The sequence below is a fragment of the Eufriesea mexicana genome, unplaced genomic scaffold (assembly GCF_001483705.2).
Source record: "Eufriesea mexicana isolate 0111107269 unplaced genomic scaffold, ASM148370v2 scaffold124, whole genome shotgun sequence".
NCBI classification, from domain to species: Eukaryota; Metazoa; Arthropoda; class Insecta; order Hymenoptera; family Apidae; genus Eufriesea; species Eufriesea mexicana.
The window spans coordinates 2570435-2597664 of NW_016908357.1; the positions used below are offsets into that span (position 1 = coordinate 2570435).

At 49.1% G+C, this 27230-nt stretch overlaps 1 protein-coding gene across 1 annotated transcript in view; it reads right to left on the reverse strand.

Annotated features, from left to right (window-relative positions):
- The window catches only part of LOC108555515 (uncharacterized), an 83758-nt gene that overhangs the window by 13429 nt on the left and 43099 nt on the right, over positions 1–27230 (reverse strand). The window contains exons 3-4 of the mRNA XM_017911178.1: positions 841–1051; positions 460–513 (exon numbers count right to left, since the gene is read on the reverse strand). Coding sequence (XP_017766667.1) covers positions 460–513; positions 841–1051 — 265 coding nt within the window. The remainder of the gene's footprint in view (positions 1–459; positions 514–840; positions 1052–27230) is intronic.

Genomic DNA, 27230 nt, shown 5'->3' on the forward strand with positions numbered 1-27230 from the left:
GGGGAAAAGGGGGGAAAAGGCGGGATTAATTTATACGAGTAGCTGGGAAAAACTTGCAGCGAGGTTTTGATTGCATCGCGGACGTATGCACGCGTGCACGCTGTCGGTGTGCATCGGGGAAACGTTGAATAAAATGCCCCTAGTCTGGAGACGACGATTTATCGCGGAGCTTTGATTGAAAATATTTCTTAATCATCCCCGACGCGTGTAAAAAAGCATCGAATCGCGAGGTAGCTGTTCACCACCGTCCGTGACATTGTTCCCCGTGGATTGGAAAATTTAATTCGACGAACGGTCGCGTGGAATTAGACGACGGGTGTCTTTAAATTTATCCCCGTGCCTATTAAAATCCCCGGACACAATGGCGAGGACACGGTGGAAACGGGACTAATGGAACGTTCACGACGGTGTACTACTACCGGACGAAAATAAACCTCCGTTCTCATGATGCTCACTTACTTATTCGCGTCTGCTGAGAATGCGGCTCGTCGTAACCCTCCGGTTTGTCAGGATCTAAAAACGAACAGTAGGACTCGGTTAGTCGTCGAAGAACAGTTTGTCATGGGCTTTGGCGGAGCGTGTAAAGGATAAATAATTTCGAGAGACGCGCAGACAGCGAGAGACTGCTCTCATTGCCGCGAACGTCGCATTGTTCGTTACACCGTTCGTCTCTCCGGGCATTATCGCGTAATTAAAAATCGCTGCGCTAGGGACACTGGCTAGGGATATTGAACGAGGTTAGCGGTCGGCGAAGCTATTAAACGAAGGCCAGCTTAAGGACGATTCAATTTAGTGGGCGGATTTAAATAAAGGGAGAGCCGCGGGAGGAGCTGCAATTACCTCGCACGGACAGCTGAACAGCATACATCATTTTCGGCTCGGTGTTCACCTGGCATTCGTACTTGCCGGAGTCGGTCTTCCTGGCGTTGTCCAGCCTCAACGTCCACGCGTCGCTTCCCGGCGTGTGCTGGGGCCCGAATCTCGTGTCCGAGCTGAACAGGTTGTTTCCTGACGTGAGAATGTGCAGGTCTCTGCTTCTCATCCACGACACCTGAAACCGGGCCACGCGGAATGTTGAAATTACGACCTAACGGAATTACCGTCGCGTCAAACACGCTGCAGCCACGGGGGCCTCGACGAAGATGATTCTTAATTGCTTCTCGAGACGTTTAACGGGATTAACCTCGAGTATATGCTTTAGAGATTAACGCGAAGCGTCGACAAAATTCGTTCGCGTTTTGTTTTTTTCCTCGCGAAATCTTGGGAATTTTCGAGAGATCGCGAATGGGTCTTGCGAAAGGTCTCGACGAGGAAACGAGGAACGAATTGCATGGATCGAACGATAAGAGCGAGTACCAGTTCCGGTGGGTACGTAAACGTTGCCGACTAATGACGAACATTTGTCAGAGCGACGTCGTTTAGGCTCGTTCGATATGTACGGCTACAAATGCGGTCTTCCCCTTAAAACTGGGGCCGGAGGAATGCACACTTGCGCCCCGTAAATCAGCGCTCTGTTACGACTTATTTCCTACCCGCCTCGCTACTTTACACCCGTGTTACGAGCGGCGTAATACATAACATAGTAACATGTTACGACGTCGTTACCTTATGGCCGAGATAAAGGATAGAGATTGTTAAAAGAAAGTTCGGGCGCGGCGGAAAACGATGGAAAAGGGCGGGAAAAGGGTGGCGGGGAGGTATAGGTGGGATTTAATGGAGCGACGCGTGAAAATCTCTATCGTTTGGCGGGATAGGAAGAGAGAAACGAAGGGAACCGAGTGGAAAGCGCGAATTTCCGTGCGTCACCCCCACCATCGGGGTGGAATTTTATTTCGTTAAGGCGCAGGGTGCGAGGCGGGTTGATATTTATGCAGCTATAATTTTATTAGCCAACAGAGTAAGCTGGATACAGGTAACTATTTTTATCGTTGCAACAATTTGCCGAGTAATTTAAACGCCAGTCCCGGCTAATATACGGTGCAATTATTCTTCCCCGCCGCGGGAAATAAAATCGCGATTTTCTTATGTCACTGGCAAGCTCCATTAATAAAACGCAGCAATGAACCGGTCCGGCAGCTCCGTGTTCCGTAGTTAGACCCACCTTTGACATATCTTATTGCTCCCGGCTAAATAATTAATCCCAACCCCATTCCCTTTCGTGCCGCGCAGTTCTGCCCAGGGACGCGGAGGGGGCGAGTAATGGGAGTTTACTGATTACTCAGTTAAATTCACGAGTTTCTCAACTCGCGAACTATTTCCTACGGTTCCCGTAACTCGGTTCATCGATTCTTATGAGTTTTCTTCCTTCCCGGCTGCATCCTCCGCCGGCGGAGAATTCGATCCTTAATTCCACCGGCGCGACTCGTCTCGGGACATATATCTCGAACGCGATCTCTGTCGCGCCCTCGTCAGCTGAATACTGCAACAGAATCGAAAGCGACGCTCCGCGAGGTCCTCGCAGTTCGTTTAACAGCACGCGTCGCGAAGAAGCGGCTAATCGAGGAATAACAACGGCTGAATAATGCACGCCACTTTGGCGAGGCGTCGTTCCGGAAGGACTCGATGGAAGAAAGCATCCGGCTGCGAGGTAGCCTCTACATAATTCCCTCTGATTATCCATTCCCTTTCGCACACCCGTTCGTCTTGTTACGAGCAAAAGTTTGCGCGACCCTCGTCCTCGAGTGGCATACCTAACACCGAGAACGCTCGAGAAAGGTGCGCCTTTCCTCGTCGCGATTAATATTTCTCGCCATCTCGAAGACGCGGCTCGAAGTGTCGAAGCAGCGGAGGAGAGAAACGACAGCGTTCGTGGCCGGTCGAATATGGTCAGCGAACAGCGTGGCTTATCCGATGCTCGTATTTTTCATCGTCCGACGGGCCAAACGGTGGGATATTAGATATCCGGTTATCGAGCTGCAGTCATTTCCGATCTGCATCCAGTTACCATTTTCCCACTGGCCGTTTCACGAGTGCGAAACGGAGGAACGGCGTGGAGGCGAGACGATAAACGATCGACCTGAATGATTTGTTTGGGACAGGGGGAAAGCGGGAATGCAGGGGAGGAAAAAATAGAAAGGTGGAGAAGAATGGGCGAAATGGCGGCGAAGACGAAGAATCTAAATTGCGATCGTCGCGCGCTCTACCCGGCGATTTTTAATAATGTCGTAATATCCAGCGAGCGGAATCGAAGCCGTTCCGCGACGTTTCGTCGCGAGACAGGGACGCAATAATCCAGCAGTGACAAAAAGAGATACTAGTCTGTGCCTCGGATACATCCAGCCAACCGTAGATTTATCGCCGTTATTAAAACAACCGTGGCGATACGAGCAGCAGCCATGCCCGCCGGACCAACGTAGATATTATTCAGAGGGTGGAACAAAAGAAGCTGGGATTAATCGGTAATTAAATCGACGCTGTGCAACCGTAACGTTTCCGATGCGTTCGCGTTTTTGCACCTTTTTCCACGCTACCTTGCCTTCGACCCGTGTCCCCCTTCTCGACTAATAACGCAGCAGAGAGACGCGTATCTAAGCCGGCAAGATCGTATCATGCCGGAGCATCGCACCGGTGGACGTTTATCTCTCGCGTCGGGCGTTAAATTTTTTATCAGCACCGGCTTCCAGGATCCCTCTAGTCTCCAGGTACTCGTGACGTCGGGATCTAGCGGAGCAGAGGTCCCCTGGATCGCAGGTTCCCTTCGTGATACATCGTGACCGCGGAAAGTTTCCACTTTGCCTCGCTATTCGGTAACCCGAACTGCGCCACCCTCTTGAAACGTCATCGCGATTTACCCCGCACTTCGGCCACCATACACACATGGTTCTTCCTCCACCGTGCCTTTCCGGTGTACTCGAACATCTCTCCTATACCTCGCATCATCCCTCTCCGTTAATCTCAGGCTTCTTCGTCCTACGAGCTCTGGCAGTGGCAGAAAACCGTGGCGAAAATTCCACCCTGGACGTGGGAAATTCCTGCGCCTCGCGTCGAAGGTAAATCGATGCGGAGCGCGCAGGTCTGCTGGAAATCGGCGTCGGACATAACGAGAAGAAAATTCAGCGCCGCGTGCGGCTGATTTATACAATAATAACGTAAGCGGCACACGGCAGAGCGTAATGGTCCACGGCGTGGGTGGAGCAGGTTGGGGTGGGTCATAACGTTAGGGGGTGAGAAGAATGTACGGCGTGGCAGGGCCCGCTGTATCACGGCATTTGGTCGTATGCCAGTTTACTCGAGTATACGAGTCGGATGGCACCAGAAATAGAACCGGCTTTGAGGTCGCGGCAACGAAGAGAGCAAAAGATGGAAAAACCGTGAGGGGGTGGGCGAGGGTGTTTGCTCGCGCCTGGCGGGGAGACAAAAGGACGGGCAATATACGGAGCCGGCATAACCGCTTTCATCTGCTACGTCGACACACAGCCTGGCCGGATAAAAATGCAACTCCTACCAAGTCGTTTCGCCGCAACCTTACGAGCCTCGCTGCTCGTTCTACGCGTTCCTCCTCGAGGAGCTACCTTATGGCGGCCATTCCGCTCGCACCAGGCAACCCCCGTTTGGCTCGAGATCGACCGTACGACCGACGCGGTTCCCTCTGCTCCGGTGTTTCTTAAATTAGACCACGTTTCCGTGTCGCCGCGAGATCGACCCAGGAATTTTTACCACCTTGCAGGCACCGTGTAACCCTCCGATGAATCTCCTCGAGGGTGATTTTTGCCACGTGCTTCCACGCTCGGTCGGAAAAAATCCGAGCTTAACGAAACGTTAAGAAGAAACTCGAGGAGATTCGTCGGATAGTTGGTCCCCGAGAATAGTCTTCGAGAGTTTTCGCCCAAGTATCGCGTGAAGAAGGGTTGTTCGGGGTGAAAGGAAGTCAGAGACTCGGGGAGCGCGATAGGTTTTCTCTGTACGGTGTAGAGGATTGTAACAGGTGGTAGAAACGAGGTGGAGGTGATCCGACGTCAGTGGAATTTGTTGCTGGGAGACTTGGTTTTCGAGCAAGTTTCGGCCAGAGTTGGCCGAGTGTGAATGTAGTTAGACTGCGTGACTCTCGAGATTGTTGGCTTTAAGGTAATAATCTCGGGTTTAATCTCCGCGGAGACGCGATTCTGAATTCTAGAACAAACGTGGTCCCGTGATCTCGATTTACTTTCAACGCCGAATTCGTGTTCCACGGTGTACGCCCGCCATGTTCGTTGCCGTGATCGTAAACGTAACGAGGCGTCGTTAAACGCGATTCATCGACGTTCGTTCACGCTTTCGCACGGGTCGGCACACCGGAATACCTTGATCTTCCTGTTAGAAACAGTCAGGCAAGTTCCTCGATGAATAAAGTGTAACTTCCTTTCGCCTCCAATTGACCAAGTCGAAAGCGAAAGTTGGGGAAAGGCAGAAGTGGGGAAAAAGCTCGATGACTTTTGGCTGTTTCGCCAGTGGCCGTCGAGTCGAACAATCGGATCGCTGTTCTTCGGCTAAATTATTTACTCTCTTTCTCCTCGGCGCTGAGAGCGATAAGAACCGCGCTCGTCGACTTCCTCCCGGGCCAGGCCGCCATTATCCTCGCTTTTGAATCGAACCAAGTCGATTCCAGCTCGGATTTACGTCCCGGCGAACTTTCCGACGAGCGAAACTCTGACAGATAACTTCTCGGAACGCGACTTCCCGTCTGGAAATAGTTAGGAACTGCGATTTTTCATTCGTTAATTGTTCACCGCTACAAAGTAATTCTACGCGACTTCTCTCCCCCCAGTGACAAAGTGCTTCTACTCGCCCGTTCGAATTTCGCGATCGGTCTTTCGTCGAATAATAATCCCCGACGGTGAAATGCTACTTTCGTCGTACACCCGCGATATTTTCCCCCGTGTCCGCGAGAAATTTTTTATTCCCTCGGTAATCTCCTTTGAGATAAAATCGATGAAATTTATCGCGGGACGAATAAGACAGCGCCGTCTCTACCCTCGGACACAGGGGGGCCAGACGCGGAAGGAAGTCGGTAATTTTTTCCGTCCACCGATACGAAAATGCTTGCCGTCCGTTCTTTAATCCGATTTCGTTTATCGAGAAAAAGTCGAATATCGTTGGTGAAAAAAAATAGATTGCGTCGCCGACGCGACAAACGGCACACACAGCCCGTCTATTCGTCAAAGCGGATTACGCGAACCGGTTAGTGCAGCGAGTTGCTGATTTTTTCCAGTTTTTTCACGACCGCGACGCTCGTGGAATCGGTCGAGAATCGAATAATTAACCGATCCTATCGATTATTATAACCCGAGGAATATTCCCCAGAAAAAGAAATTCGTTTGATCCGTTTCGCGTAATTCTTTCTCCTTTCACTACGAATTTTTCATTTTTATTTCTTTTGATTTTTTAACGACATTCTCATCTATTCAGGAGTCGAGTATTGCAGCTAATCGCGTGGAAAATAGGAAATAGATTATTATATTCAAAATTGATGGGAACAGAGAAGCATGAAAGTTGGTTAAAAAGTCAATTTGGCGGGAAGCGTGTTGTTATTTGATCTGCGTGAAATTTTTAGCAGACACATACACGTCGTGGATGGGAAATGTGGGCGCGGTATAAACCTAACCCAGACTAACCTAAACTAATCGGTGACCAACAACGGTCCCGGGTCACTGAGCTTTTATCGATTACCTTTCTTGCGTTACACGTTGCTCCGGCCGAGACGGTAATACCGTTCGATTAACTATGCGCTTCTGCTACTCTGCTTACCTCGAAACTGATCAGAAGGACTTGAGGAATTATCAAACACCCCTACACCCTCCAGCGTGGTATCCAACGGAGCGATATTACGAGTCTTCACCGATACAAAAATCCAATCCCATCGTCGTCGCTATATCGCTGCAAGTTCAAAGGAACCGAGATAGATTTCGAGTCTTCGACAAAGATTTCCGCCCTCCATGGTTCAGGAAAGATACGACGTGGAGGAGTTGCTGTAAGTCGGTCGTGAAATCGAAGATAGAAGGACGAACACCGTTTCCCTCGTTTCTCCATGATCGGAGAGGATTCGAGGTCGTGCTAGTGTCAGGACAGCTGCGTCCATGCATCCAGGTTAAGAGAATCGGTGTCAGTTTTACTCCGTAGCGAATTTCAAGGTTTCGCCACGCCCCAGTCCTCCAATTATTCTTCACCGAGACACCTTGACGAATTTTTCTCCGCACTTCCTCTATTCTAGTTTGCCTTTCTCTCCGCCGAAAGGACGTCGACTGAAACTCGTGGCCCGCTTTGTCGCGTTCCCCTTTGTCGCGTACAATAGGAGTGCTGACTAACTGCGAGTTATCTCGCGGCACATCGGCTCGCCTCGGTCCGAGGCATCGAGTTATGAATCGTCCTATCGCGCGTGATTCAATTAACTCGCGGCCCGGTGTTTGAGCACATTGGCGAGTCAACGTGGACACAGGGATTTTCCGCGAAGCGGCGTGTAACGTAGGCGAAACGGAGATAAGGATCGTGCTCCGATACCGGTGAATCAGTTCTATGAATCTCGTCCCCGTGTGTTATTCCCCATGAAATTCTCGTTAAATACAGGTACACTCGCGCGCGAAAGTATTGGAACGCTTACGTGTGCTGTATACTCAGACGTTGTATGTACGTAGGGATTATTTCTAATTAATTCCAACGTATTCGTGGGAGGAGGTTAGGGAGGTTAGGGAGGTGAAAGAAATTCTAACTTTCGTCGCATCATACTTCTCTTTTTCCAAAATCATTCACACTTCCTCGATCGGTGACATGCACAATGCAGTACCTCGCCTCTTGGCGCCATGTATCCTAAATCTTCGAGCACATCCCTTCGATTCTCTGGCATAAACATTCGTCCTATTCAATCCATACTCACACACCATCCATGTTAAAGACGTTCATTCATTCGTATATATATACTTGGACTTTTCTCCCCTAGGTAAGGGATAATAAACAAGCCTCGGGTTCAGTCGAGCGTTCAGGACACAGTGCAACATCTGGAGTGCATGTGAAGGAACCGTGCGCAAGGATTGTATGGATGAGATTGTTAGGTTTAAATAAGGGGGTGCAGGGGCAGTCTTTAGACAGTTCTATGACGAAGTTCTTGTTAAGGGGTTATAATGGAAAGGAGTAGTAGTCAGTGGACACGATGGAAAAACTGTATAGATGTTTATTAAACGGGCCAACGGTTAGAACTAGCCTGTTTAGGTCCACGTAGGTCACAAGACTTCTCCAGAAAATGGGAGACAAGATGCAAAACGCAGGGGAAAATATCACCCCCACATCGCTAGAATATAGAGTGTATTTTATATTTAATTTTTATTACAACAGTTCTGATAGAGTTCTTTAGAGAAACTTGACGTGAGAATGTCAGGTGATCACGGAATCATAGATGAGTTATTATATTATTATATCCAGTCTTGTAGCTTATATTTGACTCCTAGCTTTCTCTTTTATGGGCCTTTCCACTGACCTTTTAGAGTCCTTAAACCCACGATACTCCAATATACACGTATAGTTGAATTACTTTCTAATTTTATCGATATAATCTTGGGACATTCTTGTTGCTATATGCATTATTATCGTTACAAATGTTCCAGTGTAACGCGTGTATATCACTCGTTAAAAGCAGCTTGTATAAAGATTGGAATACATTGGTGTACGAGTATACATCCCCGCCCAGGCGCCGGTGCAATCAATTGGGTTGCAAGGGGTGGGTTAACACCGGGTTGGTAGCGCGCAGCGGCGTCATAAAATTTACATTTAAAATTCGCGAAAAATAAGCGGGATATCTAGCTGGGTGGGTAGGAGCCATTGAGAGGCCGGGGGCAAGAGGCGGCGAGAAAGAAGACGACGCTCGCGATAAATTATGTTTTCAGCCGAGTCACGCGAGAAGTTTGGAAGCGGCTCGAATTATCGTCATCGTCATCGCTGACATTCCGTTTCCCCCTCAGAAAGCGCAGCATTTCGCGAGAATTATCCCGACCGCGGGTAGCGCTCGCATCTAGGCCATGAATTTATCATCCTAGCGGCGCAATCTCGCCGCTCCACTCCTCCTTAAGGCGTGTATTAATTTTTCAAGCCGGCTCGGCACGCTCGCGATTTTAAATTCAGCAGTCTAAACAGAGGCTAATGCCTCCGCTACAAACGAGGCTACATAATTACAACGTCGCGGATCTCTTCCTTCGTTTTCCCTCCTCTTCTTCCCGCCTCTCGACGCGTGGCTCAGATTAACGGGTTGGATCTGAGAAGCTGGATCGCGGCCTGTTTGATAAATAAAAGGCCACGCGTTCGTCGCTCGAGATTCAGTCGCGAGAAGAACCACCTCTCGTCTGCTCTCCTCTCGTGCGCGAGAGGGAACGGGAAGATCTGCCTCTCGCTGGGGGCAACTTCGATAAACGCGAGCGCGAGGAAGGCGGGAGGAGAAATGGAAATGCGACTCTAACTGTCGACGCAGTTTCTTAGCGAACTAACTTCATTAGAACATCAAAGATGACTCGCCGGTGCGTCAGACAGATTGCATCGGTACACCGAGGTATAAGGCGCGGCGGGAAAAGGGAATGGAGGAAGAAAAGCGCAGGGTTGAGGGAAAAGAGTATCGTTTCCGTAATTTGCCCGAAGCGGCTAGATGGAGGTAGAAATAAAACGGGGGATGCCTACAGTGGAAGTGGATTGTAGTAGTCGGCCACGATTTCAACCATCCGCCAGGGAAAGTGTTGCGTGGAAAATTCTCTTTGTCGATTTTTTATCTCCCTCTCTTTCTTCCTCCTTTCATTTATTCCGCGCCAAGACGGAAGGTCGCGAGGAGCACGTGTACCTTTTATACTTGGTGTAACTTTTTATATTCGATAAGAAGAACTACGAAGTGATAGTAAAGATGCAATCGCGAGCGCATTCAACGCGCTACCCGTGCATGAAAGAGGCGAGAAATGGAAAGAAAGTTGGCGAGCTGCACTCGGAACGGAAATAACAGGTTACAGGAGAGGGGTTGGCTATGGTTTTCCAGAGGTTTGGGTGGCTCAACGGCGAACCCAGTATGGCTGGCTGTCGGGTAAACGGGGGACACAAGGGGCTACGCGTGCACCCTTCGCGACTCTCGCGTTTTGCATACCGATGAGCCCACTATCGAGCCATTTCTCCTCCCGTTTCCCTTCTCCAACGTTTCCTTGTCACTTTCCGAGTTTTCACTGCCTTCTGCCTTATGTCAACGTTCCACCACCGTTTCGTGACCAGCGCGGTGGTCAAAAGAAAATTCTTTCCACTGCTGCTCGAGAAATCACGGCAACTTTTATTATCGCGTTCCGCTTTTCATTTTCCTAATTGTTCCCCGAATCCATTGTCTTTGTACGAATGAAATTGAATCAGAATCAAGGGACGCGGAAAAGCGTTACGAGTTCAATAGCACACGAAAATTCGTGACAGTCGTTTTCTGGCTTTCGCGACCAGTGCTACTTTTTCTAAAAACGATATTTTGTTGTTTGATGTTACTACGGAAACGCGACATCGTTATACGGTGCATTTATGCGAGTAACGTGATTGTCAAAAGCTGGATTCCCAAGCTTTTGCGACTGGCCCATGCTATTTCTACATTATTACCATTTCGTCAGTAGTATTCCAACCGAATATGCTGACGCGGTAACTGTGGCATGCGACAAAACCGACGATCAGCCGCAGTAGTAGTAGAACGTAGCAGTCAGCCCTCGGAGTCACTGACTTATCCCTGTATCCTTTGGCAGAATACTTCTAGAAATTCGTGTTGCTCGTAACGCAATATTCTCTGGTAGACGTTGGAAACATCTTTAAACAGATGTGGAATAATAAAAGCGGAAATAAACCCATGCACTGGCATAACATCGCGTGGACGATATAACGAAATATGAAACGCGTTTTTCAGAAATTAAAGAATTTAAATAGAACACGATACAGTACGCGAATTAAATAATGCGGTATGCTGTAATGAAAATTTTATTCTATCCCTCTGAGAACAGTATGTAATACTTGCCTAACAGTGAACGCGTTAATAACACTGGTTAAACGAATCGTATATGAAAATTTTCATAATTTGTTACGGAGTAACACGCGATCGTATTTCGTTTACTTTCACAAGCATTTAATTTACCATTACACACGCGTGCACGCGAAAAATTCGATTCGCGTATCACGCATAAGTACTCGCGAGTTAGAAACGATTTTCAGTGGAAACGGATCTCGCTGGTCGGCCGTTACTCGTTCGTTTCCCGTCGTTCCTATCGGGCCCGTGAAAGTACCTGGAAAAAGAGCCGCATTTTCTTCCCGGAACTCATTATTTCGGCTAACCGATAATTTCCCCTTTTCCTTCGATGGATAATGGCGCCTGACAAATAGGAATTCGCGCGCGTCCGTTCGCGATCGATTGGAAAGCATCCAGGAAGCGTGTGCCGTGCCCCATGCGTGCTCGTTTCGCCCCATTTCGATACTTTTACGATTTCATCCTGCCACAGCGATCACATAACGTAAATAACACTCGCGAGATCCCATGGAAAGAATACTTTTCCAAATTACCATAACCAATTCGTCCGCTGACATAAAATATCCATCGATATCCGCGAGAGTTCTCGCAAGTTTGATTTGAATTTCAACTCTCCAACGATGTAATTGATTTTCCTAAGATCCTTTCGCCTACAAAAATGAAAGTTTCGCGAACAAAGGGGTGTGATCGGTATTCGTGTACGAAACACAGATCGCTTTTCGAGAGTCTTCCAGCAGGGTTCGATCGTCGACTCAGCTTTCGGAGCGAAAAACTGCGGATAGCTGTGCTCGTCGGCACGAAAATCGGTAAACGAAGCGAAGAAAGGAGAGAAAGAGAGAAAGGGTTCACACGAACATCGTTCGAGCGCGGTGCAACGTGTCCGGGCTTATTTTTTCGCGTTGCAAATTACACGGCCTCGGGGAAGGAATGACGATTGTCGCCTGATTGCTCGGCTGAACGAATCCACGAGCGCGCTGGTGTCGCGTTTCGACCAACACTGGCCAACTGCTGCATCCACGCAATTGTCGTAAATTTGGAAAGTCATTTCTCCCGCTTCTCTTTCTCTCTCTCTCTCTCTCTCTCTCTCTCTCTCTCTCTCTCTCTCTCTCTCTCTTTCATTTTTACTCTCGTGTTTCGCGTGGAAATCCGCGGTAAAGAGAGGATCGGCGTTAAGAGCGCCAGTTTGCCCGGCTTTTCGTTAACAAGGGGACGAAACTCGAACGAGACTCCGCGTTTCGCTGCTGAGGAATTCGCGTGTCATTAATCAGCGAAACGAAGCGGTCGAGCGCGGACACCAACGGAGGCCGATATTTTTGAGTAATGAGGACGATATTTACGTGCCGTGGCCGCGGCGAGGGAGATTCTCTCGCTATGGGACACAATCGACACACTGGCTGACGAAAATTGCGTGTCGGCCAGAGAGATGGAATATCCGGCGGTCCGCCTATGAATTTTTATTTTATACGCTTTCAGCGTTTTCGCTGGGAATAGGCTACAATTTTTCTGTCCCGGCCGGTAAGTGGCCGTCCGGTCTACCGATGGCGTTTTCCACAATACTGAAAAGCTGATGGTTCCATCCTGTGACATTGAAAGACCCGAATACTCTAGATTCGGAATAACAGCCTCGCTCTTTTCCTCCCTTATCCCTTCGTGTCTCGTTATCTTTCTTCCCTTTCGCTTCTCCGCGTTCCTCTGCCTTACTCCCTCTCGCGTTACCATTTTTCTCGCACTCCTTTTTTCTTTACACCGCGCAATTCTTTTACGCCCAGCGCCTGGTCATTTTCTGCGATACGAATAACGTGTAACATCTATTCGATGGACATTCGATGAAAAATATTACTGTCGAATATCGAATATCAGACTCGATTAGAATCGATAGTTGGTCTTTGCACGTGCAGGTATGTACACGGGAACGTTATGACCACTGTGTTAGTTTTTCTATCGTAACGAGTTTGTTATTAATTCCGATCACTAACCGCCACAGGTAAAGTGAACTAAAACGCGGAATACTGGTTCCGCCTGGAATGTATCTTTTTAATGAAGCACGTCGATTTTCAGTTATCGCGTGTGTCGTGGAATAGTCGGTAATCGATGGGACAATAGAACGAAGAGAGAAAATCGGGGAATTTCGATGCAGTGAATCGATGCAACCGAGGAAGCTCGATACAGAAGCGTGTTTCATGCCGTATTCACTTACATCGTCCCTCTAAGATCCAGCGTTAATTATCGTCAACGGAATTCTCCGTCTAAGTCCAGTAAACCTGACTTAGAGCAACTCCCTTCCGCTCTCGTTTAAAATTTAAGCACAGCTTCAAACTCGACTCGGTAAGCTACCCTGTTTGGTGCATGTAATTCGCCACTAGCTCGGGCTGCTTTAACGTTAAACGCGGCATCGAGTTCCATCGAGTACCGGTCGCTACCGAGCAACACGATTACGTCGGTCTATTATTATTTGTTCCACTTTCCAGCGGGTCCCGAACTTTCGAACACGTTCGCTGGGTTCACCCCGGCTCACCTATCCTCTGTTTCTCCGGATGCGTTCGGAAGTGGAACTTTAATCTGCAACTTCTCAATTTTCAATTAAAAACTTTCGCCGTGCAAGAGGGCGGAGTCATCCGATAAAGGCGAGGCTAGCAAAAGCAAAGGGTTGAAAGTTTCCTTTAGACGGTTAAACTGTTTCACGGGAAGCGTTGTCCCGCGAGGGAGACGCTCCACGTTTTTCCTCGCTAAATCGAATTCCGCGATTAATTTCGGGAATGGGATTTTTAAGAAAAGGCGAATGGAAAAACTCGATTACGTCGCGAGGCAAAACGAAGACGGAATCATCGATGCGCGCGCGCGCCTCTCTAGCCGGCTAATTCGATAGCAGTCTAGGGACCCGAAGATTTCCTTAAGAAGGATGAAGAACACTTGGCGGAAGTTATGAAATATATCTGGGTTTCATCGTTTGTACCGTATTATTATGGTGAAAGAGGATTATCCAATAATTTTCCGGCGACTGAATACCAGGATCATCTGCGAGCTGAATCCGTTGACTCGGGATATTCGTTTCCGGGTACACCCATCCCCATCCTCTTTTTCTCCTTAATTCCTTCAGTCGCGCTGCTGCTCGTCGGACGTCATGCTCTTAACAGCCAGGACTAAGAATTTCCTCGGAATCCCTCGAATCTTCCTGCGACTCGTTAAAACGAAATTTTCGATTCGGATAAGCGGTAAAATGGGGAACATTAAAAAATCCTGCAATTTTTTCGAGTACGAATACGAGCTCTCTCTCGTTGCGGTACAAGCGAAGTGGAAATTCATAAAATTTCCAAGCTAAACGGGTATCGATGTACACGGAAAAGCGGAAAGAATGAAGGAAAGTACTTGGCGAAGAGCGAACGTTTGGCCTCTGTCTGTCGAGGCTCACCTCATTTTCCTCGTCAAGCGCAAATCGTGAGTGAAGTTTCAATTTTGCATTCGACCGGTTCCGTGGAGTTTTCCTACAGACACTTGTAGCCACGGATAACGCATCGGTCGATGTGCTTTCACGCTGCCGGAGCGGGAGTTAAATTTCAAAGGAAACTCATTTGAAACTTCGATGCCGGCCAAACGGGCCTTGGAAAAACTACTTTTGTACCGAATACCCGCCGCATACCGGGGCCTGGCCTGTGCAAGTGGTAAACTCCTAGGCATCGGCGAGAGCCCTGGATTGAAAGGAGAGATCTCGCTACTGCATTGGATATTTCAAAACCAGCTGCTTTCGACGGGCCGAAGAAAGGATCGGGAAGAGCCAACAAAGGCAAAAGCCGGATGCAGCTCCGCGGTATGCCGTCCTGATACCAGCCGCGAGAAAGATCGATGAACCACCGACTTCCTTTTCGCGCGACACAGCGACACCTGCTCGGAATTGCGCAACTTTCTCCGACAACTTTTTCCCTGTCACCTGGACGCGCTCGTAGTCGCGTTCACGTTCGACGTGGCTCGATCCTGACGAAATCGGGAACGAATTTCTAGCGGCGAGTCTTCGAGGTTACAGATTCGATTCGAGCGTTGGCGGATAACGAATAGTTTTCTGGAGGAAAGTTAATTAAATCTAATGACCCGGCGAGTACATCGCCCGGAATGGAAAGAAATTCCATTTTCGCGAATCGAGCCGGGCGCTAGGAAACCGCAGGTACCTCGAAAGCTGCGATTTCTACGGCACGGGCTAAACGAGAACCGATCGTTATCGACAAGCCGCGTTCCAATGGAAATTCGCGCCGTTATCCTGCAAGAATCCCCGAATTCTCCGACCCTGGTTTCTAACTGGCCGATAGGAGCAAATAGAAGAAGCCATCGCGGTAGAGGGGGTCGAGGGAATAAAAAGGGCCTCGAACAGGACTATCAAATCTCGTTTCCCTTTAACAAATTTCCTCCTTAGCTATTCGTACGAGATCATGGACGGCAGTCGGCGGAGCCAAAGCGGGGGATCCGTGGAACGAAGGGAACGGTCAAAGCACTTTCAGGCTCTGACTTCCTGATAGCCAACCACCGAAAAAGATCGATCATCATCCGCGACTACGATCCGCATTGAAATTCTCATTCCCTTGGTATTTTCCCTTCACCCTCGCTGCCCCGCCCACTGTAACCGTGGAACTCTCTTCTCTCCTCTTTTCTATACCTCGCTTCGGCTCGTCTCGCGTATAAAACTCACCCGCCGAAGCATCCTTCTTAGAAAGGGGAAAACAAGGAAACCCGAGGAAGGAGGGATAGAGATGGACAGTGAGAGAAATTTGAGAGGTGAAGGGGCGGGGGGAAGAAACGAGGGGGAAAAAGAAGGGTTGCCACAGGAAATTCATTTCACTTTCCCGTGGACCTTCTCCTTTTTTTATTCACCCCTGGAAATCCAGGATCATTTGAAATCAACCCACGGCCATGTCCACCCTCGCTACGAACGGCCCTCATCTGTTCGAAAGCTACGATATCCACGCTGCTTGGCTGTACGTACGACCGTCCAGGGGGAAGAAATCGCGTTTCTGGACACCCCTCGTCCATCCAACGACTTTCCTACCCCGCCAGCCCGCCCTGGGCCACCCCTGTAACACGCCAAACCCACGGCGACGCTGATCGAGTTTTCATCCCGGGTTTCCGCCGCGGGGACCTCGTAACCACCTTCAACCCCTGATTTTTATTCCAGCCACACCGGCTTCGTTTATAACTTCGTTTCTTCGGCGAGCAGTCTACTCGATACCCGAGTCTACTCTCTCCTCGCCTTCGCTCTTTCTACCAGGTGTCGACAACGTTCCTCTGCCCGATCTCCAGCCTCTCGATTGCCCAATTAAAAATAAACTATACTTCTTATCACTCGAACCGACCGTTCCGCCACTATTCGCTTATTCCGCGACTTATCCGATTACTTTCCTGGAATTCAATTTTTAAGATCGAATCTTCTAAGCCGGTTTAGGTGTACGGTACAATTTCCAGAGTACCCGAATCATGGGACCATGTTAAATCTCGACAGATAGATTTTATATATTCGCGATACTCGAGAGCGAACGTTACCTGCGTACTCGACAAATGTTCCACGCACTCTGCACGTTTCTCCGGCGTAACGATCCTTATTATTATCCGGAAATATTCCCGGCATTGTTATTCGACGTGCCAGCAAGAGGCAGACCCGAAGAAAAGGTCGGCGCGTGTGTTGGGGAGCTTGGAGGAGCATTGTGGCGGATCTCTGGGAAAATTCGACGCGCTCGCGAGCACCATGGAGGATCAGGATTACCATAACGACATGCATGTATGTAGGAGAATCGTCGGAATCACGACGGGATCCTTTTGCTGGCCGGAATTGCGAGTTTTGGCTGACCTTGGGGATGCTGGTAGCTGGCCGTCGCTGACGTTGCGTACCCACGGGGATGCAGGCAGTTTATAAATCATGCAAATCGTCTTCCTTTGCGCCGGCACGCGAAAGAAGACAGTTCCCGTGGTAAACTACCTGGTAATTCTCGTTATCCACGCCCGGCTTTATAGCCGCGAAAATTCTTCTCGCCGCTGTAACGCGATTTTTAATCTACATATTGCTCGTGGCGAGGAATTAATACAAGGAGAAAAGTTCCAGCCCGGTTTGTATCGTACGCGCCATTCTGTTAGCGTAAAAGCACGGATCACGGGGTCGCGCGAACTTCTCCTTTAAAATGTGTATTTTTGCCCGCGTGTTTCACCGCGTTGTTGGAAAAGGGTTTAAAAATTTTTTACGCTGAAAACCCTGCGCCCCATCCTGCCGCGGCTTGCACTTTTTCTCCGTGCACGTTCCAACTTTTATCAAAAATATGCGCCGTACGAAGGAAGCGTAAAAAGCCATGTACACTGTGTCCTTTCCCTTTTTCCTTCCTCTTTTCTTCTGTGATACGCGTGCAAATCGTTCCAACTCGCTGGCTCGAAACCGCTGGTTCCAAAGGGTGTCGCGCGAAGGAAGAAATTAATTCGGGGAACGTTCGCGATGAACAACCGTATGACCAGCTCCTGGGACGCGAGAAAGGTCGAAGGGTGGAATTACCACGTGCATACATATATGGAGGAGCGGCCGGAATCCCTGTGGATCCCTTTGCCGATTCTCATCGGGAATTTCTTGCGACCTTCGGGGGTCCAGGAGGAGCTGCCCGCCCGGATTACATCAGTATGGATTGCGCGTAATACCCTGTAAACCGCGTGACGCTTTCTTTCGTTTTTGCGCCGGCTTTCATCTCGCTGTAAAAGCGAAAACGATCCTAGATAGGAAACCATCGTAGAGTTCCGTTCGATCCGACACACGTGATCGGCAAACTGTTTCGTTCGTTCCATTCGGATTCTATTACGTATCGATATTATCAGTCGGATATCATACGTAGGAATATACTACGCACGCGTTGCTCCCGTGGCATAATTCGTGCTGGATAATCCGAGGGCTTTTCGCGGGATTTTCAGTACGACCCCGAGATGAAGGGATGGAAAGAACGGCGCGGACGTTTATTATGTTTTATGGCTTTCGCGAGCAGGCTTAATTACGCGGATGATGGGCACGCAGCGGGAAATCGCGGCGTGGAATCTTTCGCAATCGCGAACAATTCTCCGGCTAATTAGCCCGAATCCGGACGCAAATTGCCGATGAAATGGCTTTTAAAATCCATCGTGCTGCTCGGGCGGGAAAAATAAAGAGACAGGGGAACCGGAACGGGAAAGAACGCGGTGAAAAGAGGGCGAAGAAAACAGGCGGACGAGGAGGGGAAGAGCATGAGAGAGGGGGAAAGAAATGGTACAAAAGGTACCACCCACGAGGTCATTACTGTACCGTGGTCGGATCGCGGCAGTCTCAAAAGTTTCTTGGTCGCTTGCCAGACGCTCGCGCGAGCGAGCACCTTCGGAAAATACCGGTGAAAGAGCCGAAATACCGATCGCGTGGCGGCGAGTGAAAAGGGATACAGCACGAAGAGGGAGCGAAATTTCACGGGCCACTTAGAAACGATACTCTCGTGACGATTCTTTTCAGCAACGTCGTCCTCGTGAGTTATGAAATATAGCTGCTCGATCGGGCGTAGCTTTCATATTTCCTTCGAGCCGGCGCTTCGCCCTCGTTGTTTTCGCCGTGGAAACGTCCACGGTGATGTACTTTCCGTCGGAAATACGAGTCCAATCGTTCATAAAGCTTCTGGGGTATTGCCTGGATGGCGCTCGATGATAGGTTCACCTATGCCCAGCAATTTCTCCTTTTTCCCTCGACCCACCCTTCCGCGTTACAGTTCCGCGCATCCCCAGAAACGCTATTCTCCATCATCCGCGCGGCGGCTGATGAAAATGGCGTTTGGAAATCTGATAAAAGGAACTACCGTCGTAAATCGGCCATTTCGACAAGCGTTTTCTTCGTCGCGTCGCGCGAGCATCGGAATACACGCGACATCAATCCCGATACAATTAAAGAAGGAAACTGGGTTACACGAGTGTCTTTCGTGCGCAATGAACGAACGAGTCTCGCGTAAATCGGATTCCCGGGGAACAATTTTGGAACGATCGGCACGTGAAACTGGTAGGAAGTATCGGACAGATTCGTTCGAATTTCTCGGGCAATTTGAAATTCAAAGGTCGGAATAAATTCCCCCGGCCATGCTCGTTCTTTTGTCAGTTTTATTAGCTTCCCGGGGATTCCGCGCGGCTTAGGCATAATTCGAGGGCACAATAACGTCTGGTAAAGTGCCGTGCGGGAGCGGCACCCTGCGGGTTATGGGTATCTCGTACGAACGCTAAACACTGTCACTCGTCCTACGCGATCCTTGGCACACGGGTGGGCGTGAAATCGAGCAGACGGTATGAAACTGCTAACCTCGAATCGCACCCTCGCGTCGTAAAAAGCCCGATCGAGTATCTCCATCGGGCGATAAAAATTTTTTATCCTCCCGACTACGAGTGGAATCACGAAGAAAGAACAAGGAACCATTTTTTCCGTGGAAAAGAGAACGGCTGCGCGTGTTTTACGTGGCTTCGCGGATGAAGGAAGGTCAACGGTTAGGCGACATTCCGGGTGTAGGAGGGCCTGCGTCGTATTTAGGTCGGGATCGGCTGCTCGTTCGAATAATCTTTCAGAGGCACGTCAACGCGGAACGGTGTCATCAGTTTGACCCTGTTTTCGCTTCGGTTCGATATTGCGATCCGCGCCCTCGCGGCGTCGAGCATTCGCTGATCGTGGTATCTGACAGTAGCAATAACGGTACACGCTCGATTAGACTCCCTTACGCTCGATTTTACCCCTTTTCTAACTGCTTCCTCTCCTTCTGCTCTCCTCGTAACTCCCGCTAGCCGGCAGATACGGTTTTACTGCGGGTTCGCACATGAATATCGATAACGCGGCGACACGACCACGGGGCTGCACTCCTTTCTTTGGGGTAGGTCAAGAGGGATAATATTAATCGGGTGGTCACCGCAGAGCAAGCTACCACCGGGCCGGAACCGATAACCGGCTGCTGAAAAATGTCAACGCGCCATTGGGAAATTGTCAGCGGAACAAAGCCGTTTTTCACACGATTAAATTAGAGTCGCCGAAGAGGCGGCTGGACTGCTTACAGTTGCACGTTTTCCGAACCAGAGCTTTGGATCCAGGCGGAATCTTCGTGGGAAACGGTGCAACCGGTCCGATTTTTTCCTACAGCCAAGGTTCGCAAAGGCTAGTCCCTTCGATTTTCCCTCGCTTCCGCGTGTACCTTCTGGTAGCTACCTGAGGGATATCCGAGCTTACGAGTCTCGGAATAGCCCGATTTTTATAAATATCGTATCGAATTTCCTGGAAATTTTCAACGAGGCTCTCGCCGGCCCTCGATAACTTCTCGAATACACGGCGGATGGGGTGGAGGTGGAAAACGGGTGAAAAGCGCGCAGCGGATACGGAATATCGCGGCCAGGTATCCCGGAAGTTCGAGCTAGTTCCCGGGCCACGATTCCCGGGAACGACGCCGATCGGCAGAGTTTCCACGGTGTTTATTAACCAGGCGAATCGCAGCCTGTGCCAGGATGCTGTGCCCGGGGCGTTCGGCGAATACTAAGCTGCCCGAAATTATACGAAGATCAGCAGAACGATTTCGATCCGCGTAGACCAGTCCAGGTCCACGACGTGGATCTCTGAATCCAGGAGTCCAAGATCGCGACCTAACTCCATCGGCTGAATTCTAGCCGCATTGTCACGGTGATGACGGTCGATAATGGACAACGGGTTGACGAGAATATCGATGGACACTTTGCCATGTACGCCTTGGGGACGGTCGAGTATTATCCGCAGGATGGAAGAAGGCCGATGGCGATTAAGCACAGGAGGAACGGATCCGGTGAGTGGCTTTTCCCTCGAATTTTCGACACGACCTCCCCGAACCCTCTATTCGACCTCGGTTCACCCGCCACGGATATAGCGCGATGTTTTCGTTATTATTTTCCATATTATTTCCCGCATTATCGGGCACCTGCTGGTGTGCGCGCGACAGATAGGCTGTAATAACCTAGGAAAATACGCGTGTCGATAATAAAAAAAAATAAAGGAAAAATTGGAAGCTGCAGCGGGTTAAAAATATCCCGGCGAGTGAACATCATCACAGTGGCCCGATTTCGCGAGCATTGTTATGGTGATGGAGTCAGAGGGCGGCATGGAAACTCGGGCGAATAGCGAAACGCGTGCATTTGTTACCGGTCGAGTTTTGATACCGTTTAATTCGTCGTTTCAACGGTGGCGAATTCATCATGAGAGACCTTCGATTTCCATTTAACCCATTCGAGCCCGTTTCCGCGTGCTTCTTCAACGATCGGGATGGGAAACGCCGCGACGGGGCTGTTTGTTCGATATTTAGCCGCAAGTTTTTTGCAACTCTATCTAGGCCAGCCGGAATCGCCGATTGGAAACGACAGTCGAGGGAAAACAAACGGCCCATCGTTTCCATTTACGTGCCCGCCGGCGAGAATAACAAATCTTGGAGGCCGTCGAAAATCCGCCGGCGAATATTTCCTTGCTCCAAGCGTCCTTGCTTCGAGGACAGCCAGCAGCGAGGACAGAGGACTCGTCGAGCATTTGTATACACAGTCATCGACGACATTCCTCGTTGGCCCATCAACTCGTCGACGTACGCGACCTCCAGTGGGCTTCCGCCTGTCGCCAGTGCGTCGCACGCTCGGCACCACGCAGCGTCCCCCCGTTTAGTCCTATTGCGGCCTACTGTGACGTCTTCCGGTGACTCCGCATCCAGGCACGTGGCGAGAACTTCCGATGGAATTCGTGCACAGGCAGCCAGCATCCTCGAAGAAGCCGAATCGAGTAAGTACACTCTGCACTCTCTCATTTGCATGCCCGAGTTTCGCAAATTTACAAGTCGAATGTTTCTTTGGTTGTTACCCGGCGTTGGTTACCTCGCGTTAATTCCCCGGTTTGGTATATCGTTATCACGAGTTAATCCCGAGGCATTGTGTCGCGGCTCGATAGAGTTCGGCTTGCCTACAGCGTCCCGTTCATTTTTATGCTAATTGGGGTAAATCTCGCGACTCGACGAGCACAGTGATGTTAAGAAAACAGAAGCGAGAGGGAAAGCATAAAGATGGACGATCGCGTTAAAATCTCGGCTCGCATCTCGATGCCTCTGTTGTCCGCGAACGAGCTCTCTATTTTCCTTTCTCTCGTTCGCTTTAATCCAAATTCAAGCGATGTTTTCACCGGGCAAACTTTGTTTCGCGAGAAACGAGAGATAACCGGACGCTGAGAGGACAGATAGAGGGAACACGCGGTTAGGAAGTTGAATGAGAAATATTAAAAGCGTTTTACGCACCTGGAAATAAAAATCGTTACCGGGGGGTGCTGTTTGAAGTTGCGGCCGCGCGGATTTGTTACGCGTGCGCGCAGATGTGACGGACGGAAAGAAGGGAGGAAAAATGAAAAAACGAATGAAAATGCAGGGAATAGAATTATACGCGGAATAGCTGGCGTTACGCGCATCGGATTTAGCGCTGTAAATGCCATCGTATAAAAGTGAGACGAATAATGAAAATGGTTTTGCGACCGGTGCGCCGCGTGTTCGCTGGTTCGAATTCCGGCCTGTGTGGGGATTATGAAAAATCCGTGCTTCGGGTTAAAGATATTTAATGAAAATTTTTAATCCTTTCTGTTTATTTTTACCACCATTCTTTCCTAGCCGTTTCAATCATTCGTCGGATCAATCAGTCGCTATGTCGAATGACAGAACATCGTTCGCAAATTAAATTGCTCGAAACGATGTTCGGTGATCGTGGAAAATTACGTTTCACGCGTTGCACGCCCGAATCGTGTGTCGGATCGAGGTATATCGGCGGAAACGTAAAGTACAGGTGAAAGAACGATCCGATCGAGTGGCTATCGCGTTGCAAATATGTTTAGCAAAAGGGGAAACGGAGGTAGGATTTCGCGGATGCAACGATCAAACGTAGATTGCGTTCCCATAAATACCGGAAGTATCGAAAGCGTAACGAGATAACTGTCGCTGCTTGATTTGCGGCCAGATCGAGTATGCGCAATTCGCTGTTATCGCCGGTGTTTGCGTAAAAGGGACCGGTGAATCCGCGAAACCACTTTGACCAACGACACGGAATACGCGGTGGTGCAAGTCTGAAAAGTAGATCAACTTGCCGCGCGTTCTTCCCAGCGTATCGAGTTATAGGGGTGTACGATGAATATCTTATATTTACGTAAGGATACTTTCGATTGGCAAATATAAGGAATAAGAGATGTTTATTCCAATACATATTTATTACGAGTTAAAAGAGACTTGGGAGTAAGGTATGAACTAAAAGACTAGACTGATAACTGATCTATGATCACGCAACTGGCTCTCTCGCATCGACTCTTCTTCAAACTCTGTGAAGGGCTGTGTTAAGACAGCCCTTGCACCCCTATGTTGTCAGTTGTTAATATCTCGAGAGATAATGGATCTGCCTTTTGTCATTCTAGAATTGCTATAGAAGTTAAAACATCAGTGACCAGATTAATCAAACGACTACAGTGTTCTGTTGACAGCTATACTCGGTATAATCCTACTCTCTGCTATGCATGCTTTCTTTCTCGTTCGCTAGTTTCCCTCGTGACTTGGTCCTCTGTGGACCAGTACTCCTAACACTCAGACGTATTCCTAACTTTCTCTCCTTGTTCGCACTCGATACAGTCATAAATATCCCGTTCATCCGATTTTTGCACGTGATCACACGTCCTTCCACGTGCACTACAGACATTACCCTGAAAATTCGAATCAACCCTAGATTGCTGTTTATTGGCCATCATCAGCTAGGTAGGCCCAAGTGTTCTCTTGCATTCGCTCTCAAACTCTAGCATTCCTACGTATATTTATTACGAGTTAAAAGAGATTTAGGAGTAAGGTATAAACTAAAAGGCTAGTCTAATAATTGATCTATGGTCACGCAACTAACACTCGCACGTCGACTCTTCTTCAAACTCTGTAAAGGACTGTCTTCTTTCACGTCCTTGCACCCTTGTTTAAACCTTGCAATCTACCTTCTCAATTACGCATTTCTCACAGCCTCGCCTTCAGTGGATCACGTACCCTAAAATTTAGACGAAATTTCGCTCTTCGCTTGCATTCGATACTGCTGTTGGATGACTAACTATTCGTTGGCCCTTAGTCACTAGATGGGGCTAGCTGATAAACGCAGACTAATTTCAGAGTCCAAAAACAACCGTCTCATTCCTACTTTCGCTAAGGGTCAATGGTCATCTTCACCCCACGAAAAACTAACATTATATAAGCACCTACAAAATTTGCGAAATGCCAGTTGTATTTTTCCGACGTAGCCTTGTTGCTAGAACCCGTATTGTATATAAAAATCCGTGTTCCAAGACTGCCATAAATATCCTGTTCATCCTTGCACGAGATCACTCGTCCCCGTGCACGCACTCCAGATAACTCTAAGCTGCTGTTTATTGCCAATCATCAGCTAGGTAGGCCCAAGTGTTCTCTTGCATTCGCTAGCGTTCCTACATTTATACGGTTTATATATTTATATCAGATGCAACAATTAGATACGTTTATACGTTTACCTCGGATTTTCATCTCGTCGAGTCGTTAAGGACGTCAATCCTCCTGTAACCGCGGAACGAGGCCGAAACTTTCCCCTACGAGTGCCTCGAGATGCTTCTTATCGTTAGTTATGCCGATTAAACTGAAACGAGACGTCAGAATGTGGACAACGGGACGAAATGCAACTCCAGGAACTCGTAACGCGGCGTACGGCATCGGGAATGCAGTAACGATCGTGCCGGAAGTCAATTAAGACGGTCATGCAATAAACATATCCGGCGTATCGCGAATATCCGAGCTTCCATGCAGTCGATCGAACTCTCAGCCGATCGGGCCTTTACAATTAGCGGGCTACATCGGTTCGTGTGTTTCGCCTCGGAGCGAATGCTTGAAGCTGCAGGATCAGCTTTCAGGCTTCCGGCTTTCTCTTTACGCGTGAAGTTCGAACTCATCTCTGCTCGTCCATGTTATCGCGGCTTCCCTTTACGAAACCACGGAACATCCGCGAGACGGCCATTCCGCTTTTCGCGGTATGAATATTCACCGTATTCGGGAAACAATTTCTATTTTCCTTCGCTGGCGTTCGAAATTTAAAATTAAAATTACACCGTTAATTCCGATGGTGTAAACGCGTGATATTCATAGACGTCGCGGGCAAGTATACCCCATGAAATAACGCGCAACTATTTCGAATTCGCTGGTACGATAACTGCGAGGAACAATGATCGGGCGCAACAATGGTGTGCGTAATGGCGTGCCATTATTTATTTCACCGTCTCGTTATCCCAGTTATTTCGTTCACGTCAGGAAACAATAACGAAGTTCTCGACGCCGTTATTGCTCCGATCGAGTTTCGAACTGCTTTGCACCGCGTATCGCGGCTGGAGCGTACAAAGCGGCGTAATTACCGGTTTGATAACGGTATTACATCGGAGTAAAGGAAAAATTTCCGCTTTCCCGCGAGGAGGAAGCGAGTGCAAGAGGAGCGCGAGGCGGGGAATGGAGAAGCTTTAAATCCTCGACGAGTGGAGCTCGTTTTCAACGCATCATTTTCAATTTCCAGGGTTATTCAGCGCGATGAATCAACGCCCATCGATCGTTGCCAGCCGCGAAGCAATCAGTTTTTGCGCCGCCTCGGTAAGGAATCTTCGTGACGTTCAAAAGATTGTAACTCTCTCGTGGCGAGAGGAGAGAAGCCGCTATCGATAGGAAACGACGCCCGAGGAAAACGTCTTGCGGGCGGACGACCTCGGAAGGCGTCGTTTTTGCCACGACACCCGGCCATGGCTTATCGTCGAGAGGATAAACGAACGTCATACAGTCGGATCATCCGGATTTCGATGCTTCGCGAATCGATCCTTCAATCGAACCGACGCCTTCTTCTCTCCTCCCATTCATTTTTTCCCCTTCTTCCCTTCTTCTCCCTTTCTTCTCGCCCCGGAAAGGTTTCTCGAATCTCGAATATTTATTCCCATCCACCATTCGCCCGTTTATTTTTCCAACTTTCATGCTCGAAATTCCTACTATCTTTTCGTCGAAGCACCGATTGTTTCTCCGAGAAATCCGAGAACGTAATTGATCGTAGAAAGGTCGTGAAACGAGTGGTTGTAGGAACCTGTAAAACACCGTGCGATCGCGAAGTTATTAGCTCGGATCGAGGATACGTCCCCGGATCTTTTCTATCAGCCGAAAGAGCCCACGGTTCGTTATAAAATTACCGATAGATCTACGCTATCCTCTCCATCCATCCGCTACTCGACTCCGTGTCACTCGTACGTATTACGTATTACGACGTCGATCAAACGTTCTATAACCCATTTCCGTTTAGTCGAGCCGTTCTGTCCGAAACGAAATAAACGAGCGACGAGTCCGAAACTCTGCATCGTCGTGACTCTCCTGTCGATTGGCAAGAGGACTCTATGTCTCCCTCTGTACCTCTCCCTGTTCCTCTGTCCGTACCTCTGTCGGGGTGGGTCCGTTTCAACCGTGAACACGATTCCGTTTAAAGCCCGGCCGACAGAGAACCGATGGTAATAACGCGATGTTAAGGATTTTCGAAGCGATACACCGTCGATCCACGGTTCGTCAATTACCGAAAGTCGGATGTATCGGTGGACCGTAGGGAGGCGGAAATACGATCCAACTTTATACCCGTGCTTTCGACAATCTCGCCGGAAATAGCGTAGCGAATGTCGTGCGGCGGATTTCGAGGAGGAATCGAGACTCGAGCGCAACCGGTATGCACCTTCCGAGCATGTACGTATTCCAATGGAACAATGCGATACTAAGAGGGATGAAGGGAGAGACAGCGAAGCGTCGAGCAGTTTTCTCTGTTCGATAAACCGGCCTCTGTTTGCCATTCGATTCGTGTACTCCCGTGCGTGTCGCTCGACCAGAAAGAACAGACATATCGCTGGTCCTTTCAATACCCCGCGGCTTCCGGTCTGCCGTGCCACGTTTAGCGAAATCACGGTGCCCTTTAATTTAATTACTCGTTCCCGCGACCATGCTACGGGAATGCAAATGCCGGGTGGGTACAAAGGGAACCAGATCGCTCTCTCTTTTTATTCGTATCTCAAATTTCATAGCCGTGTTTTTCAAAGCAACGAAAATTCCGCGGGAAATATTCGCGACATACCGGGATATTTTTCCATCTGTCTTTTTATTTTTCCGTCACTGGTAATCCTTCATGGCCGGTGTTCGTTGCGTCGAGTTTCGTACATTTCGGGGGC